Genomic DNA, 18807 nt, shown 5'->3' with positions numbered 1-18807 from the left:
TAGTGCCAGTCTGTCTATAATTATTTAACAATGGACAATACCCCAGTATACTCTAGCAGACATTTAAAATGAACTATATATAAGTTTTTAAAGACACATTATTATGCGTGAGAAGATTTTAGCAATAATTATGTCATTATATTATGTAAGGCATATACATATATATTTAGAAATTGTTTGTCTACCATATGTTGGGCTTATATTCTTGTTATATAACAAATCTTACTTAGACTTAAGAGTGAATACTAATTACTTCATTTTAAGGCATGTGGTAGGAGTGTTCATATAAGAATTGCTTTGGACTAGGCTAAGTGACATAAATTCTACAGGTCAGCCAAAATGCCTGACAGTAATGGCAGAATTCAAATAATGAATGGCTTTTCACTAGCCAAGAGGTCAAAGGTCATCAGATAAGAATATATTCTAATTGTTTCTATATACCAAATTTAATGAACGGTGCAACACTGCCGTCTTTGGACGAAATACCAAATGCAGTCTTGGGATAATTTAGATATTTCCAATGTAGGAATATTATATTGTATTAAAAATATAATTATTGAAATGGCATTACTTGCCAGGGTAAATGATGGAGAAATAGATGGACATTTATGTATGTACTGGGAGTATGGACAAAGTTTTATGTTGTGTTTTATGGTTACTCTTGAACATAGAGAAATCATTCTTTAATTTTATTATACAAGTATTGGGTTAATTATCAGGAGAGGTGTGTCTATGACCTCACCAGTTAAGGTATAGAATACCCCAACCAATGGGGATAATGTTTCATCCCTCTGGGTTTAACTTATGGTAATTTTTATAGCCCTTTGTTCATACCATATAAAAGAACAACCCAGATACGAGAGAGGACACACATCATTACATATACTGACAACATACAATACACACTACTACATCCCTTGATATACTCATCCAGACATACTCCATCTTGCTCCATCATTCATCTGAAACTTGGAGGGAAGCCACCATCTTAAGAAAGGCATCCATCTTAGGACTCTGGTAACGACCATTTAAAGATAGCAGCCATCTTAAGTGTGGTAAATATGCCTTGCTATGTTATTTGCTTTTATTCAATATTGTTTATTTCCTTCCTTATATGTTTTATATTGCATATTTAAGGGTAATAAGATTACAATCTCAGCCGTATAAACCATGGTAGATTTTTCTCTAAAAAGCTGATTTTTGTTTTTATACATTTTTATTAATATCAGATTTAGTGCATTATTTGCGATTTTAGTCTTCCGTTTTGCGTGGCTTATTCTCACTTCATCTGCAGCGAAGTGACTTTCGGCTATGCGATTCGCAGACAATTGTGGTCTGTTTATATAGAACACATACCTATGGTTTATGCTATACCTGGAGATATGGTAATCTTGCTTTCGTTTTGCTTTCACTTTCACTATTGAGCTAAACATCACATTGCATTGATTGTTTGAAGTTAGTATGTTATGTAGAGTTATCTTTTTGTGTCACTTCTTGTTTGATCATTTATTGTGAATACATGTCTTGAGAATAAATATTTTATATATATTCCATACTGTAGACTGTACTCACTAAGATTGGTATATGCTTTTAAAAAGAAATTAATCAATTAAAAAGAATTCACTACATATTGATTTGTGGAAATAAGTCAAGATTCTCCTTCCTCACAGATCTTTGCTTATTAACCATAAATAGACACTGTTATATTCAGAGCAGTATAAATATTCTGACATAATGAAGTACGAGCGCGAGATATTATTATTAAATATTCTTACAAAGTTCATGTGTGTGTAAAGGAAGGTGTCCTTTAACTTTTGACAATATAGTGTATTTTAAACATTCATTTAACGCAAAGGGGTTATTACCAGATAAGAAACTAATTTATCATAATAAAAAAGATAAAGAAATATTTTATAATACAGATTGTCTTTACTGAATACAAAGGGGACAACCAGAGGAAAATAAAGAAAATTCACAGAAATTATTTAATTCTAGACTTACCGGATAATTTTGTACATTTCAGGATTAGTAAAGAAGGGCTCATCCAATTCATTATGGCCCCACTGCCGATAACACAACAAATCTATAATCACATCCTTTCTAAAAAGCCTCTGATATTCAACTGCTAATCTTGTTGCTTTGAGGACTTCTTCTGGAACATCTCCATTAACATGAACTACAGCACAGTCAACTATTTTACCTAAAACACAGGAAAAAGTACTTCTTACACCATTTACAAATTTGTTGGGAAATAAAATAAAACCTAAATAATGACATCACTACAAGTTTAGTGAAGTTTCAGCAAAATACGTAGGGCAATACAGACAGTCATTACGCAAGACTTCATAAATGGGGCCAACTTATGACCAACTGTGCTTAAAGGATGATACAGAAACTACATAACAGTCCTATAAAGCTGCTACATTCTTATAAAATGTTCCTACAAAAGGGGATTAACGTCAGTAGAGGTAAATAATAAACATAACTGGAAAAAAAACATTTTGAACACTTGCAAAAGAACAGCAAGTGAAGGCATCTCAACACCACTGCTACTAATACCTTATACGTGGCCCTTAGATTATTGCATTCCATTCTATGTATAAAAAGTTACCAAACATGCTTTTCTATATAATATTTTACAGAAAACCAGTGGTCTTGTGCAAGAATTTGTTTTTTTTTTTGTTTTGGGGGGGGTTCATGCACACTGTCAAACAAGAGTCTCTTGATGTACTTTAAGGGAAATGTCAACTACTACAAGTCTTTGTGATTGGATACTGTTATGTGTACTCAGAAGCTGGGGTCAGCATCATGAGGCCATACAGTCGACTAGGCAAATATTGTTGGACTTAGATGACCTTTTACCATTTACTTTCAATCCAAACAGGCTTATACAGAAGAGTAAAAAAAAAATTGAAGGCTTTCATTATCAAGCCTCGACAGTCATAGTAATTCAAGACAGCTGCTAGGGGGCCAAACAGTGTTTATGAATATACACAACCTGTGTAAAATTATTCAGGTGCTGCATATAGCCATCTATAGAAAACAATTACAGGATGCGGCTGTATGCGGGCATAAGCCAACACTGGCATAATGCTGCAACCTGTACGGACACAATCTCGACCAAGAAAGCATGACTTTACGCACATACCGGCGTATGCCTGCGTACAGCCGCATCCTGTAGTTATTGTCTTATGTACGGCTGTACACAACAGCTGAGGCTCCCAGGGATGATTTTACATGGGTTCTTTAAGCTCTTGCACACTGTATGGCCACCTGCTGAGGATTGATTCTGAAAGTTATTTGTTTCCCAGTAACCTTTTTCTTTTTTACTTTTCTTAATCAGGCTGGTTAGCATGAAAGTTAAAGATAAGGCCTCATGCACACTGGACGTTTTTTAAAGCTGCTGTTTTTGGCATCAAGACGTTTTCTTTCTACAGCCAATAAATGCCCCAGCATGTTACCCTATGTGTCCTTGCTGGCTGTAAAAAAAAAAAAAAAAAAAAAAAAATAGTAGGTTTTGAGTGGCGTTTTTCAGCTGTAAAAGCGCTCCAACGTCAATAAACGTTGATAAATGCTGATAAACGCAAAAAAAACGCTGCTAACTGGCGATTTTTTACGATTTTTATTCCATTGCTTTTTTTAAGCCTGGATTGTGTTTCGAGGTGTCGTTCATGGAACATAGCTTGGGTTCACACTGGTGCATGCTGAACACTGCATGTGATTTGCACTAAATTCCTGTTCACATGTGATGTCTGTGCGATGCGATTTGAGCCATATATTTTGTATGGCTCAAATTGCATCACATTTGCACCAAAATGTTGGAGGACCCTTTTTTCTATACACCTAATTGCGTTGCATGGGTGTATACACCTAGGTGATGTGATTCTGGCAAGCGCACTGCATTTTGCAATCTGTTTCCGGATATTATTCATGGAACATGAAGCCCTGTTGATATTGTGCCAATTTGGCATGCGATTTGTCATGCCGAATCACAAGTCAAATCGGAGCCTATTGCCGGCAACGTTACCTGTTCACACTGAGGGCGGGTTTGAAATGACTCAGCTGAATGCGCACAATTTCAAACTCGCATGTCGGTGCGAATCGGGGGCGATTTGGAATACATCTGTATGGGTTAATGCACAGATGTCTATTGAAATCGCCCTGAAGTCGCCAAAAGTAGTGCAGAAACTACTTTTGGGAATCGGTGCGGCGCCGCAATGTCAGGGTTGCACCAATTCGGACAGAGACGTTGCCGGCAATAGGCTCTGATTTGGCATGCGATTTGACCTGTCAAATCGCATGTCAAATCTGCCCGATGTGAACCGGGGGCTTAATGTTCCATGAACAACACCCCGAAACAGATTGAAAAATGCAGTGAGCTTAACAGAATCGCATCGCATGGGTGTTCACACCCATTCGATGCAAATTTGATGCGGTGAGAAAAGGGTCCACATTTGAAACAAAATGTTGTAGGACCCTTCTTTCACACCCATGCAATGCAATACTGGCAAGCATTGCATTGTGGGAAAGTCAGAGTTACTAAAACAGCAAAGAGGTGATTTTAGCTAAAAACGCTAACACCAAAAAAACGCTAAAAAACGCCAATGCAAAAAAGGTAAAAAACGCTGAAAAACTCACTACAAAGCCACTGGCGTTTTTTTAACGTCCACTGTGCATAAGGCCTAAGAGGTCATCTAAGTCTGAAAAATTCTGCCCTGCTTACCATGTGGCCTCACCACACTGTCTCCCAGCTTCTAAGTGCACATAACAGTATCAACTAACGCCTAGTGGTTGATGACATTTCATTTAAAATACATCTAAAGGCTCCAGCTTGACATTCTAAAGAGTTTCAAAACCCAATTACTATGTATGAAAAGCCTCAAAGTAAAAATAATAAAGTTGAGTGAGCAAAATTCTTCTTAATTTGAGTCTCATATGTACCCCCCCCCCCCCAATCCCCCAGACACTGCCTTTATAGTGGAAGGGTTTCACCACCTGAGCCAGTGCTGTCAATCCAGAAGGCAGTTGGCAGGACCTGGTGTGTCCAAGTACGTATTGACGATATACATGCTTGAGAATCAGCTGTGACAATGCTGATAGCAGGACGCCATGCAACATCTTGTCATCCCACTGAAGATCAGAAACGACCTACATTAGGATGACAACAAGGCTCTGAACTCAAGTGCAACACAGCTTTACTACCCCATTACAGGAAACTGCATGACATGGGCTTTACTGGCAGGATCTAGAGATATTTGTGAGACTTTGCAGGACTAAGGAAACTTTAGGTGTATCTGGACTAGCAATTCATTTTTAATAGAACCTTGCGTTATTTGACACGGTTATTATGAGCTGGAATAAAGCAAGTGTGATTAAAGCAGTGGGATATGTCAGACCTCATTGGACCACTGACTCCCAACTCTAAAGCAGGGGTGCTCAACCCATGACCAGGTGGGCCCTCTGATGCGGCCGGCAACCTCATGCTCTGGGATGGTGGCAAGGCAAAATCGCGGTCTGCTAACCGCCATCTCAGAGCATCAGCGGAGGAACCAAGCGGCCACAGAGGGAGCATAAGCCAATGTTTCCTCTGTAGCGCCAGCCCCTGTTCGAGGTGGATGATACCAAGTTCACTTCACCTGGGACCTTCCTAGCAGCCTAGTGACACCAGCAGAAGCTGGAGGAGAAATAGGTCAGCTTATTAAACATCACATAGTTTTTCAATGGGCATATGAGCATTTCTAAAAAAGGGTTATTAGGCTGCTTTCACACCGCAGTGCACATGTGGCTTTGCTGCACTGAGCCATAGACTTCTATTATATCCTGCAGGTTTAGTGCGCTTTTTTGGGATTCTGCAAAGTGCAGCTAACCCACAGGAAAGTCGCAGGTGCACAACGGCACGGGTAAACCACGGTGCATCAGTGTGAAAGCAGTCTTATAGGGGGGCTCAGGAGAGTAAGGGCTTGCTTACATTTGTGGTTTTGGGGTGGTGGTAAAACCCCATAGTTCATTATGGCCCGCGACCGGTTACCAAATCACTTACGTGGCTGTCGCACTTCAAAAAGCTTGAGCACCCCTGTTCTAAAGCATAATGCATAAAGCAAAAAAAAGAACAAATAAAAGCAAAAAGCAAATAAAAGAACAGATATAATCTTTCATTTAATTTATTCAGATTAGCCCAGTTGCTACTTGGTCACATTTTCTAATTTGTTTATAATGGCAAGGGGAAAGATCTTTGTTGAGCCCATGGGGAGATGGAGAATGAAGAAAGGTCCAATTTAGGCTGCACCATTTCTGGACAAGAACTGTAGATCTGAACAACTTGTGTAGGCTGGCTGCATGCTTACACACTATCCTTACAGTATACTCAGATGGAAAAAAAAGAAAAAAACGTAAGCTACTTTATGTCACCGCGCTTTCAGGTTCAATGAACACAAACATATTGACCAGATAACTGCAAATAAAAAAACCAAATGACTCTAGAGTTAACAGTTCACCCTCCTAGTAAACATGCATTCTAAAGCTTTAAAGGTTAACCTGAATGCCATGAAATTGTCAGTGGCAGTACAAAGGTAAATCCACAGGTTCATAAAGAATGTTGTAGGTCTAGAACAATACAGCTTCCATTGCTAAAATCTATCTATCTATCTATCTATCTATCTATCTATCTATCTATCTATCTATCTATATATATCTATCTATATATAATTATGCACACACACAGTGCCTTGGAAAAGTATTGTTACCCCTTGAAATTTTCAGAATTTTGTCATGTTGCAAACAAAAACGTAAATGTATTATATTGTGATTTTATGTGATAGACCAACACAAAGTGGCACATCATTGTGAAGTGGAAGGAAAATGATAAATGGTTTTCAACATTTTTTACAAATAAATGTGTGGTGTGCATTTGTATTCACCCCCCTGAGTCAATACTTTGTAAAACCACCTTTGCTGCAATTACAGCTGCAAGTCTTTTTTGGGGATGTCTCTACCAGCTTTGCACATCTAGAGAGAGAAATTTTTGCCCATTCTTTGCAAAATAGCTCAATCTCTGTCAGATTGGATAGAGAGCCTTTTCAAGTACATTTTCAAGTCTTAACACATATTCTCAATTAGATTTAGGTGTGAACTTTGACTGTCCCATTCTAACACATGAATATGCTTTGATCTAAACCATTCTATTGTAGCTCTGGCTGTATGTTTAGGGTCATTGTCCTGCTTGAATGTAAACCTTCATCCCAGTCTGAAGTCTTTTACAGACTCTGACAGGTTTTCTTCTAAGATTGCCCTGTATTTGGCTCCATTCATTTTCCCATCAACTCTGACCAGGTTCCCTGTCCCTGCTGAAGAAAATCATTCCCACAACATGATGCTGCCACCACCATGTTTCACGGTAGGGATGGTGTGTCCAGGGTGATGTGCAGGGTTAGTTTTCACACATAGCGTTTTACTTTTAGGCGAAAAAGTAAAATTTTGGTCTCATCTGACCAGAGCACCTTGTTCAACATGTTTGTTGTGTCCCCCACATGGCTTCTCACAAGCTGAAAACAGGACTTCTTCTGGCTTCCTTTCAACAATGGCTTTCTTCTTGCCACTCTTCCATAAATGCCAAATGTGTGGAGTGCACGACTAATAGTTGTCCTGTGGACAGATTCTCCCAAATGAGCTGTGGATCTCTGCAGCTCCTCCAGAGTTACTATGGGCCTCTTGGCTGCTTCTCTGATTAATGCTCTCCTTGCCTGGCCTGTCCTATTAGGTGGATGGCCATGTCTTCATAGGTTTGCAGGTGTGCTATACTTTTTCCATTTTCGATTGATGGATTGAAAATGCTCTGTGAGATGTTCAAAGCTTGAGATATTTTTTATAACCTAACCCTGCTTTAAACCTTCTCCACAACTTTATCCCTGACCTGTCTGGTGTGTTCCTTGGCCTTTATGATGCTGTTTGTTCACTAAGGTTCTCTAACAAACCTCTGACGACTTCACAGAACAGCATTTGTACTGAGACTAAAATTACACACAGGTGGACTCTAGTTACTAATTAGGTGACTTCTGAAGGCGATTGGTTTGACTAGATTTTAGTTAGGGGTATCAGAGTAACGGAGACTGAGTACAAATGCACGCCACACTTTTCAGATATTTATTTGTAAATTTTGAAACCCATTTATCATCTTCCCTCCACTTCACAACTATGTGCCACTTTGTGTTTGTCTATCACATAAAATCCCAATAAAAGACATTTATGGTAGTTACATGACAAAATGTGGAAACTTTCTAGGGGTATGAACACTTTTTCAAGGCACTATATATATATATATATATATATATATATATATATATATATATATATATATATATATATATATATATACACACACACCATCTTAGAGCATCACTTGGATGTACTTACCCACATCACTAGTATACAAAGATGATCTGCCACGGTCTGAAGGAGTAGTATAACCAAGCTGGTTATTTACAATCAGATGGATACTGCCACCTATTCGATAGTGAGGTAGATTTGAAAGTGTAAAAGTTTCAGGGACAATGCCTTGACCAGAAAATGAGGCATCACCATGTACCTTTAAGGAGAAAGCAAAATAAGTCAAAATGTCTACAATTAATCCATTTTTGCTTATACTATATAAAGTAAAAAAATATTTTTGCACTTTCAGAGGGGCTCAAAAATTTTCTTGGGGGAGTTTAAGTGTTTGGGTGTAACCTAAATTTTTTTTTCTTTTACACATCATGTTTTGTTTGTCACAAAGAAGACAAAAAGTCCCCAATGTGATGAATTTTGGTGACAGGTTTTCTTTAATGAAAGATCAGAGGTGTAAACGACCCCTAATGTCTCACCTGTCCTCCAATGAAGCTAACAGCGAGCATATAGTCCTCTGTTAGCTTCTTCCCCAGGGGAAGTGACATTTTACATATACTTCAGGGGTTAAGCAGGAAGAGCAGAACCCACCATGCCAATTCTGGGTCCACCGATGGGTGTGCAGAGCCTGGAAAACATGGCGGGTGCATGGGGAGGATAAAAAAACGACATATACAAGGTTGTGTAGAAGTGATCAAGCGCAGACGACAGATCGCTTGCATCTGATAACTGATTAACTTGTTAGATTTTCACACTTCCCCCATCTTTTATATCTTACTATTAGCAGTATAAGGATTAAATTAGCAGGAAGAGAGTAATAGGGTCTCTAAAAATTAGAAACCATGGCTTTCACCTTATACCTTGTTCACCTTTATTCAGTCTAAAGATTTCTGGACCATATCAATTTTGAGCCATTGTGTATCATTTTGGGCTGTGTCAATACTATTCCCAATATTGGACATGAACCTCACTGTTTTCTTTTACAAAGTTTTACACTGTTTTCGTTACAAAGAGATTATGAGAATATTTTATACATTTGCCTTTTCTTTGTCCCCAGCCATCAACTCAAATTTATCTTGTAAAGGGCCTACATACTCAGACCTAATCTTTTTATACTCTTTTGCAACCGGCCTTACGTTTTGAATTTTTGCAACCTCAATTTCCTTTTTACATATTCCGTCATATTCTTTCTAACATGTAAAAGATGATAGTGCTCCTTCCATCTATATTTCTTAAATGCTCTTTTCTTATTATTTATAGCTTTTTCTTACTTTGGTCGTGAGCCACAGTTTTTTTTTTTTAACCTTTTGCCAATGGGAATATATTTTGCAGTGTGTTTACATTCAGTCGATTTGAAGCATTCTCAATCCCAGTATGTGTAAAGCTACTTGGATTTGAGCACGAACGTATCAATATAAGCCGACTGTCTAAGAATTCCTGTGCACTTCAATGAACGATAAAAAAAAGCATAGTTATCTATTCATATTTTGCCTTTTAAAACATAACTATAAGGCCCCTTTCACACATACGGTCCGTTTGTCCGTTTTTCATCCATCCGTTGACGGATGAAAAATGGACATCAATGCATCTCAATGTAAAAACGGATGACAACGGATGATCCTTCCGTTAACATCAGTTTTCATTTGCTTCCGTCAATGTCCGTTTTTAGGAACGGATGCCCTATTTTTCATCAGTCAAAAAAACGGATCGGACGAAAAACGGATGTAAATAGACAAACGGTCTGTTTTTGCATTGGTAGTGGATGGAAAAAATAACGGATGAAAAAACGGATAAAAAAAAAGGATAAAAAAAACGGATGAAAAAAATTGATGAAAAACGGATGAAAAACTGATACATTTTGACATGACTGAACTGATGAACTGAATGGACCGTATGTGTGAAAAGGGCCTTAGAAGACAATAGTGTGCAATGGGGGGGATAAGAAAAATTGACTTTAGTGGCACAACTACTCTCAAAAGCTAGTTTTCATAAAAAATGTATATTTTATTAAACATACAAAATTTCTCATTTAAAAAAATCTTTTTAATAGTAAGTTAGACGTGTAACAGTCTCCTAACTCTGGAATATAGCATCAACCCCAAAAAATAGGTATGAAAAACCATGTAGTTTGGTGTATATATCGCCTATGGATAACAAATCCTACTATAATCTACCCATTGGTGGCCAACATTTAAGTGATAATACCCAATTGTTGGGTTTCAGATTAACATGTTTACTGATTCTATTATAAGACAATGTCACCAAAAAGAAAAAACAATATAGGGTTGATTTACTAAAATTTGACAGTAGTCAATCAGCTTCTAACTCCAGCTTGTTTAGTTAAACTTTGACAACAAAACCTGGAAGCTGATTGGTTCCTATACAGAGCTGCACTAGATTTTGGACCCTCCTGTTTAAGAAAATCAGCCCCTATGTCTCACTTATGTATTATTATAAGTAATAAAATTATTATTTGAATAATAGCTCAATAGCCAAAATGTTGAAAATTTCTTGGGAGCCTAACTGGTTGAAATATGTGTTCAGAATATTAACCACTTCTGGGCTGGACTTTTCTCTGGACACTTGCTGTTTACAAGTTAAAATCATTTTTTTTTTGCTAGAAAATTACTTAGAACACCCAAACATTCTATATTTTTTTTTAGCAGAGACCCTGGAGAATAAAATGGAGATCGTTGCAATATTTTTTATCACACCGTATTTGCGAAGTGGTCTTACAAACGCAATGGTTTTGGAAAAAATACACTTTTTTGAATAAAAAAATAAGAAAACAGCAAAAAGTTAGCCCAATTTATTTTTCGAATGTGAAAGATAATGTTACGCCAAGTAAATAGATACCCAGCATGTCATGCTTCAAAATTGCGTACAGTCGTGGAATGGCGACAAACGTTAGTAATTAAAAATCCCCATAGGCGACATTTTAAAAATTTCTACAGGTTATCAGCTTAGAATTACAGAGGGGGTGTCTAGGGCTCAAATTATTGCTCTCACTCCAACGATCACGGCGATACCTCACATGTGTGGTTTGAATAATGTTTACATATGTGGGCGCGACTTGCGTATGCATTCGCTTCTGCGCGTGAGCTATATTTTTTTTTCCCTATTTATTTTATCTTTATTTTTATACTATTCTTTTAAAAAAATAATGTTTTGATCACTTTTATTCATATTACAAGGAATGTAAACATCCATTGCAATAAAAATAAGCATGACAGGACCTCTTTAATGTGAGATCTGGAGTCAAAAAGACCTCAGACCTCACATCTATACTAAAAAAGAAAAAAAAAAAAAAAGTATTTTTTTTCCATGATGAAAAAAAATGGGCTCTTTAAAACCGTTGCTAGGAAGTGACGTATGACGTCGCTCTGGTCCTCTTGCTCTCACTCAACTTCCTGCCTGAGAGGACAGTGGACCGGATCGTTTTCCCCACTACCGACTGCTCTGGGAAGTGAGGAAAATGACCGGGAAGCGGCAGGGGGGCACCTTTCCCGCCGCCCATAAAGGTGATCTGCCACTGGAACCACCCTTATGTGAAAAAGGACCGCCCGCCGTTTAAAAAAATACTGGGTTTATGGCAGCTATCTGCTGCCATAACCCCGGTATTTAAAGTCAAAGTACCGACGCAAAACTGCGGCGGGCGGTCCGTAAGTGGTTGTAAACCCTTCCATATATCCAGTGAGGTGACTGGCCTTATATGATGCACATGAGAGATGAAACAAGCCCTCCTACAACATATACTGTGCGACTGCCCCCCTATATCCGTGCTGTAAATGGAGGTATTCCACCTACTGTCTTTGATCATAGGGCAACATGTGCCACCCACCCCTGGACTGGCCCTACTGAACTTAAACGCAGAAAACCTCCCTAAACAAACACGCAAATTGGCACTCAACATCCTGCTTGCAGCTAGAATCTCCATCACAAGAAAATGGAAATGTGACACCCCTCCCTCACTACTAGAAATAATAGATAATACACAGACACACCACACATATAATACTAATGACCACCAGTTGCGAACATTACCAAACAGAAAAAGCCAAGTGGCAAGCGTGGTCCCATTGGTACAGTAATCGCTTCGCCAATTGAATGACTCCTTTAACATAAATACCTAACCTGAATATCCCATGTAATATCTGTTATTGGACACTAGATGGCAATAATGTGCGATACATGTAACTCATAAAATTTGTGACCTGTAAACTACATACAATATCTGATTCTTGAGACTAGATGGCAACAATGTTATATCTGTAATATGCTTGAACCTGAAACGTTATTTCTATTGTGTTCATTTTGTTTACCAGTTACCTTTTATTTTGTTCAATACACCTGTATTGCATTTGAAAAAAATCAATAAAAATATTTACCCAGAAACAAGCCCTCCTGCATAAGTTGTACCTATTTATCTGCACTCTTCTTTACAGTCAAAGTCCAGAATTTACACAGCCTTTCTGAGCTGACAGAAAAAGGGTGGAGGAGAGCTGAAGTTACACTCTGCGGAACTCAGTGAGGAGAGCTGTGAGAGCTGATTGGAGGGAAGAGACACATCCCCTTTACACAGCACACAGGAAAAGAGCTGTGGCTGTCAATCAGCTGGAGGTCCCTCCCCTGTCACCATTTTTCTCTTGGTGTCAGGAAAACTTATCAGAAGTGGTTCATGCTCATAGCAGAGGAACGAAGCAGCAGAGAGAAATTACACGTAGTGCTCCTAATAGAGAAAAGTACACACTATAGAGGGATACGCTTTGTTCATATTTAATGTCTGAGGTTTACAACCACTTTAATGTACGACACAAACATTGAATAAAACAATAAGAAGACGAAAACTGCTATTTACCTGAAGGCATATAACTTTGTCCCCAGGTTGAGCAAGACTATCAGTAGAATAATCTCCATCAGACAAAGACTGCTGTCTTGCCCGAGTTTTGCCAACAGCTACCGGATTTATGGCTTCCAGATGTGAAGGGTTTGGTAACAATGTAACATGGAGAGGCTTGTCAGAACCAAAATCCAAATCCACAGAGGAAGTCAAGTGGGAAAGGACGTCCCCAATAGATGGAGAATTTTCTGGGAACTCGCTTAAACCTCGCATCTTGCGAAACATCAGCTAGAAAAATAAAATAGGCATGTAAATAATCCTCAAATGTACATACTTTTGAAAGAATTTAAAAGTACTTGATGAACAACAATATCATATATTTAGTGCAATTTTCAGTTAAGATGGCCTGTGGGGTAAATTCACTAAGAGTTAACCACTTGCCTACTGGGCACTTTTAGCCCCTTCCTGCCAAGGCCAATTTTTTTAGCTTTCAGGGCTGCCACACTTTGAATGACAATTGCGTGGTCATGCAATACTGTACCCAAATGCCATTTTTATCATTTTTTCCCCCACAAATTGAGCTTTCTGTTGGTGGTTTCTAATCACCACTGGAGTTTTTTTTTTCTAAACCAACGAAAAAAAAAAAAATTTAGAAAAAAAAAAATGTCACAGATTGTTATAAAATTTTGCAAACGGTAATTTTTCTCTGATGTGCGCTGACAAGCACTGAGGAGGCATCACTGATGGGCACTGATAGGTGGCAATTATGAGGCAGCACTGGTGGGGTTGCACTGATGGGCACTGATAGGTGGCACTAATGTGCTCTGACAGGTGGTACTGATAGACAGCCCTGATAGGTGACACTGATGAGGAGGCACTGATTGGCAGAACTGGTGGGCACTGATTGGCAGTACTAGTGGGCACTGTTGGGACTGCACTGGTAAACAGGACACTGATAATCAGTGCCCTGATTATCAGTTCCATTGTCCCTTAAACACAAGCTGGTTATCAGTTTTCTACTTTTCTCCCCATGCTGATGGCGTGAGGAGAGAAAACCTGATAACCCGGAAGTGTGTTTACATCCATAATCAGCTGTCATTGGACACAGGGCCGCTGTGATTGGCCCTTTACCCTGGTCTGTCGGACTTGTCTGGAAAAGAAAAAAAAGAGTGGAATTACCTCTGGTGGGAAATGGAGAAGTCCTGTTAGAAGATTAAGCCTCCCTCTGTGAGGCATTCCTATAACAACATCAGTCACACCACTGAAGGAACAGATCCTAAACATCTCATGGAAGAATCCCATCATGCTTTCTGCTCCCTCTCCTCCATAGCGCTTTACAGTGGAAAACTTGGTTGCCAAAAAATGGTCAAATTCCTGAAAACAAAAAGATTTCGGCATTTAAAAGCACAGCACAAATATCTAGATAATGGTTTGTAAGTAATGAAGAGGAAACAGCTGGGTAACCTCTTCTGTGTTTCGCAATAGTGATTTTTTTTATAAGATGTAAACAGATTGATCCTTACACACTTCAGTTTAACCACTTAAGCCCCAGCCCTATTTTGGACACTTTTTGTTCACAAGTTAAAAATCAGTATTTTTTCCTAGATAACTACTTAGAACCCCCAAACATTATATATATTATTTTAGCGAAGACTCTGGAGAATCAAATGGCGGTCATTGCAATATTTTTTTGTCACGCGGTATTTGCGGTCTTTAAAACGCCATTTTTTTGGTAAAATTTTGAAAAATCAAATTTCACTGCATTTAAAAAATACTAAACAGTAAAGTAAGCCCATTTTTTTTATATATTGTGAAAGATGATGTCACACCGAGTAAATAGATACCCAACATGTTACGGTTTAAAATTGCGTGCACCCGTGGAATGGGGAAAAACTACGGTCAATAGAAATCTCAATAGGCGACACTTTACATTTTTTTAACGATTACCAGTTTAGAGTTAGAGTGTAGCACTTTTTATTTAATTATTGCTCACGCTCTGGTGATCGCAGCGATACCTCACATGTGTGGTTTGAACAGCGATTTCATTCGCGGCTCAACTTCCGTATACATTTTTTGTTTTTGTGCGCGAGCTAACGGTGACAGCGGCGGCTAAAATTTTATTTTTTTTTTTTTCCTATTTTATTTTTTTTTTAACTTTATTACAGGTTTTTTAAAAAAAAAATCTGATCACTTTTATTGCTGTCACAAGCAATGTAAACATCCCTTGTGACACCAATATGCAGTGACAGGTACTCTTTATGGAGGGATCGAGGGTCCCCTCCACTACACTTCCATGTATGCAAAATGCCGAAAAGGGCGTTTTTGCATACAGCCGTTTTTTACATTTGCTGCCTTTTGCAGCACAGTAACCCGGAAGTGACGTCATGGACGCCGCCTCCGGGTTACGTCATCGGAGACCCGATCAAAGCCGTTTCCAGATTTGATCAGGACTCCATCCAGCCGGCGGATATGCCGGCTGGGTGCTCGGGTCTCCCGGTGGGACGGGAGGCCCGTTAAAAGTCACGGAAGGCGGCGGGAGGGGGGGGGACATCCCCTCCCGCTCACCCGGGTAACGATCTATACGCAGCTCTCTGCCGCAGGCCATCGCAATAGCTGTTTCTCCAAGAGCCACTGCAGGAACTACAATTCGCACCGCCCTTAATCGCCAAAGTGAATGTAGCCTTACTGTATAAAAACATTTAATGGGGAACATCTTCGGAGTGGAACTATACCCATCAATAAAATGTTTTCCCAAAACAATTACATTCAAGCAATGCTATGAATGGTAACTGTCCCATTTGCTTGTGCTCTCAATTGAACTGTCAAACCTTAAAATGGCTGGCATCATAACTGATCACATGTGAAACACCATGGCAATTGCAGATCAAACAGAACCTAAGATGGCACCTTTCTTGGCTGTTGGATAGAAGAGTTTAGTTCCGCTGTAACTACTTAAAAAATTCCCATTCCTGATTAAAAAAAAAATAAAAAATTTCCAATAGAATTTAAAGGAATATCCAAAAAGTTGTACTTACATTACACTTGCTTACATGTTATACGTTTTAAGAGCAAATGTCATTCAGAACATCTAATGTATTTGTTGGGATCTCTGAAAATGACAAAACAAACACAAGGGCGCACCGGCCTAGTGCATTATCCTTTAAAAGATTTATTTAAATAAAAGGTATAAAAATACTCACAAATGAGTTTTTGATAAAAGCATATCAAACATGGTACGCAATCTTCAGCATCCAGATCCAAGGGTGCACCATCACCTGAAGCTGTAAAGGCTTACGTGTTTCGATGCTTAGCCTCTTCCTCAGAGCCTAAATGACATGTCTAAGCCTTTGCTTTGCCCACTGACTTTAGCGGGACTGCGACATTGCGTTGGACAGATTGGAACCTAACTGACATTTTTGGGGGAACAGTGACATTACTACAGTCAGTGCTAAAAATATGCACTGTTACTTTACGAGTGACACTGGCAGGAAGAGGTTAACAACAGGGGCGATCAAAGAGTAAAATGTGTCCCTAGGGGGTGCATTCTAACTGTGGGGGATGGGCTTGCTAGATGAACACAGACACCTGTGTTCCTAAATAGGAGGACCACAGGATCCCTGTGTTCATTACTGACAGAACAGCGTTCTTCCATGTTTACATCAGCAGACCGCTGTTCTGTCTACACGGGGTGCGATTGCGGGTGCCCAGTGGACATCGAGGCTGCTGGACCCGCTGATTGGCTCCCCCTGTGGACCCTGTGGCGTGCTCCCCCACTAGCTGTCCCACAAAACGATGTACAGGTATGTACAGGCCGACCTGCCGCAGTGAAAGTACGGCGGCTGATCTCGGCAAGACAAAAATCCAACTTTCTCTTTCGATCATTGACACACCTCCAGAATCTTCTTGACCATTGGGAAGTCCCAAAGCAATATAAAACATGAGCGGTGAGAAAAACACAGCACAAAAAATGCCAGGACCAGAGATCCCAGCAAGGAACTGGGTCCTTACTCCTGACTAGGCAGAAAAAAACTGAATGCCTATAGCAGGAAGTGGGAGTATACCTCCTGAGTGGTAAAGATTTTTCCTGCCTAGTGTCCTACTCCTGTAGGGGGCAGCATAACCCAATGGTCAAGAAGATTCTGGAGCTGTGTCCGTAAGTGAACGAAAAAGAAAAGGTATTTAGCAGTTTATATTTACTAAAACTATTGCATTTCCATGTTCTTTGTACCATGGGAGACCAGATATAACAAATGCAGGGTGCTGGGTTTAGTACCACTAAGTAGAGTTGACGCATTTATAGATCACATTTGATGTATCACACTAGGAACTATCCCAATAACTAGGAAAAGCCTTAAGAAAAAAACACCAATAATAAAGAGTTCCTGCACTTTTGTCAAATATAGGTTACCTGACATTCCAGCATCAATCTGGCCAAGTGCTTCCTCTCTTCTGTGGAAAGGTTTTCTCTTTTCAACTCTTCAAATCTTTTAGAAAACCATTCCCTTTCTTCCAAGTGCTGCAACTGGCTTGTTTCAATGGAGAGTTGACCGCAGTAAGTGTGGTCCAGGTATTCCAAGATCTCTTCCAGTGTTGCTTCTACCTTTCCCATATTCAGTATCCCTATTAATTAGAGTAAATGATAATGGACAGAGCAATTAGAACTGCACATATGAACAGATTTAGGCTACATTCTCAGGGGCGACTTTGTGTGAGTCCAGCATACGATCACTGCAGGTAACTGCTAACCCTGCGGACAGCCACAGATAGCTGCAGCCACCGCCGGCCTGGCTGTGAAATATACAGGACTTGGCAGCTGCAGTTAGCCGCTTACAGTTGGCTGAAAAAGCTGCAGGAATCAGCAGTTGCCCATGTGAATGTAGCCTAAGGGTTTGTGTATAACGATGTTAAATGCTTCTCTTAAAGCAGCACTACTCAGGCACATACAGTTGGGCAAAAAAGTATTTAGTAAGCCACCAATTGTGCCAGTTCCCCCACTTAAAAAGACGAGAGAGGCCTGTAATTTTCATCATAGGTATAGTTCAACTATGAGAGACAAAATGAGAAAAAAAAATCCAGAAAATCCCATTGTCCGATTTTTAAAGAATTTATTTGCAAATTATGGTGGAAAATAGGTATTTGGTCAATAACAAAAGTTCATCTCAATACTTTGTTATATACCAGGAATGGGCAAACTACGGCCCGGCAGACCTTTTAATCCGGCCTGCGGAGCGCGCAGTGTTCTCCAACCCCCGGCCCGCGGACCGGTACCGTGGATCAAACGGTACCGGGCCACCCGAGGAACTTCGACAGTGGAGGCCGGGGTGCACAGAGCAGTGCGCCCCGAGCCCGCCCATTGTATGACAATAGCGAATGTCATACAATCAGGGTCCTGGCCAATCAGGGTCCTCCCGCTTCCTGACTGGCCGAAAGGCAAACCCCATACCATTGGCCGAGTAGAAGGCGGGAGGACTGAGGACTCGAGAAGACGCCGGGGGACTGAAGAGAAGCACTGCCTGAGGTAAGTGCACTGGTCTCGCGGGGGGGGGGGGGCTGGCATATCTGCATTAAAAGGGGGCCTGGCATATCTGCAT

General features: G+C 39.7%; 2 protein-coding genes across 4 annotated transcripts in view; one reads left to right on the top strand and one right to left on the bottom strand.

The window, feature by feature from the left end:
• The window catches only part of UPF2 (UPF2 regulator of nonsense mediated mRNA decay), a gene marked incomplete at its 3' end in the record, with an annotated part of 673568 nt that overhangs the window by 493039 nt on the left and 161722 nt on the right, over positions 1-18807 (top strand). The window lies entirely within an intron of this gene.
• Positions 1-18807, bottom strand: part of DHTKD1 (dehydrogenase E1 and transketolase domain containing 1) — a 59611-nt gene that overhangs the window by 30873 nt on the left and 9931 nt on the right. For both annotated transcript variants that reach the window (XM_082254345.1, XM_082254344.1), the window contains exons 3-7: positions 17625-17836; positions 14396-14590; positions 13235-13504; positions 8410-8581; positions 2002-2200 (exon numbers count right to left, since the gene is read on the bottom strand). In XM_082254345.1, coding sequence (XP_082110471.1) covers positions 2002-2200; positions 8410-8581; positions 13235-13504; positions 14396-14590; positions 17625-17836 — 1048 coding nt within the window. The remainder of the gene's footprint in view (positions 1-2001; positions 2201-8409; positions 8582-13234; positions 13505-14395; positions 14591-17624; positions 17837-18807) is intronic.

This window comes from Pelophylax lessonae (genome assembly GCF_965119305.1).
Source record: "Pelophylax lessonae genome assembly, chromosome: 4".
In the NCBI taxonomy this organism is placed as follows: Eukaryota; Metazoa; Chordata; class Amphibia; order Anura; family Ranidae; genus Pelophylax; species Pelophylax lessonae.
Note: the sequence above shows the minus strand (reverse complement) of the source record. Positions and strands in the feature narration are given on the sequence as shown.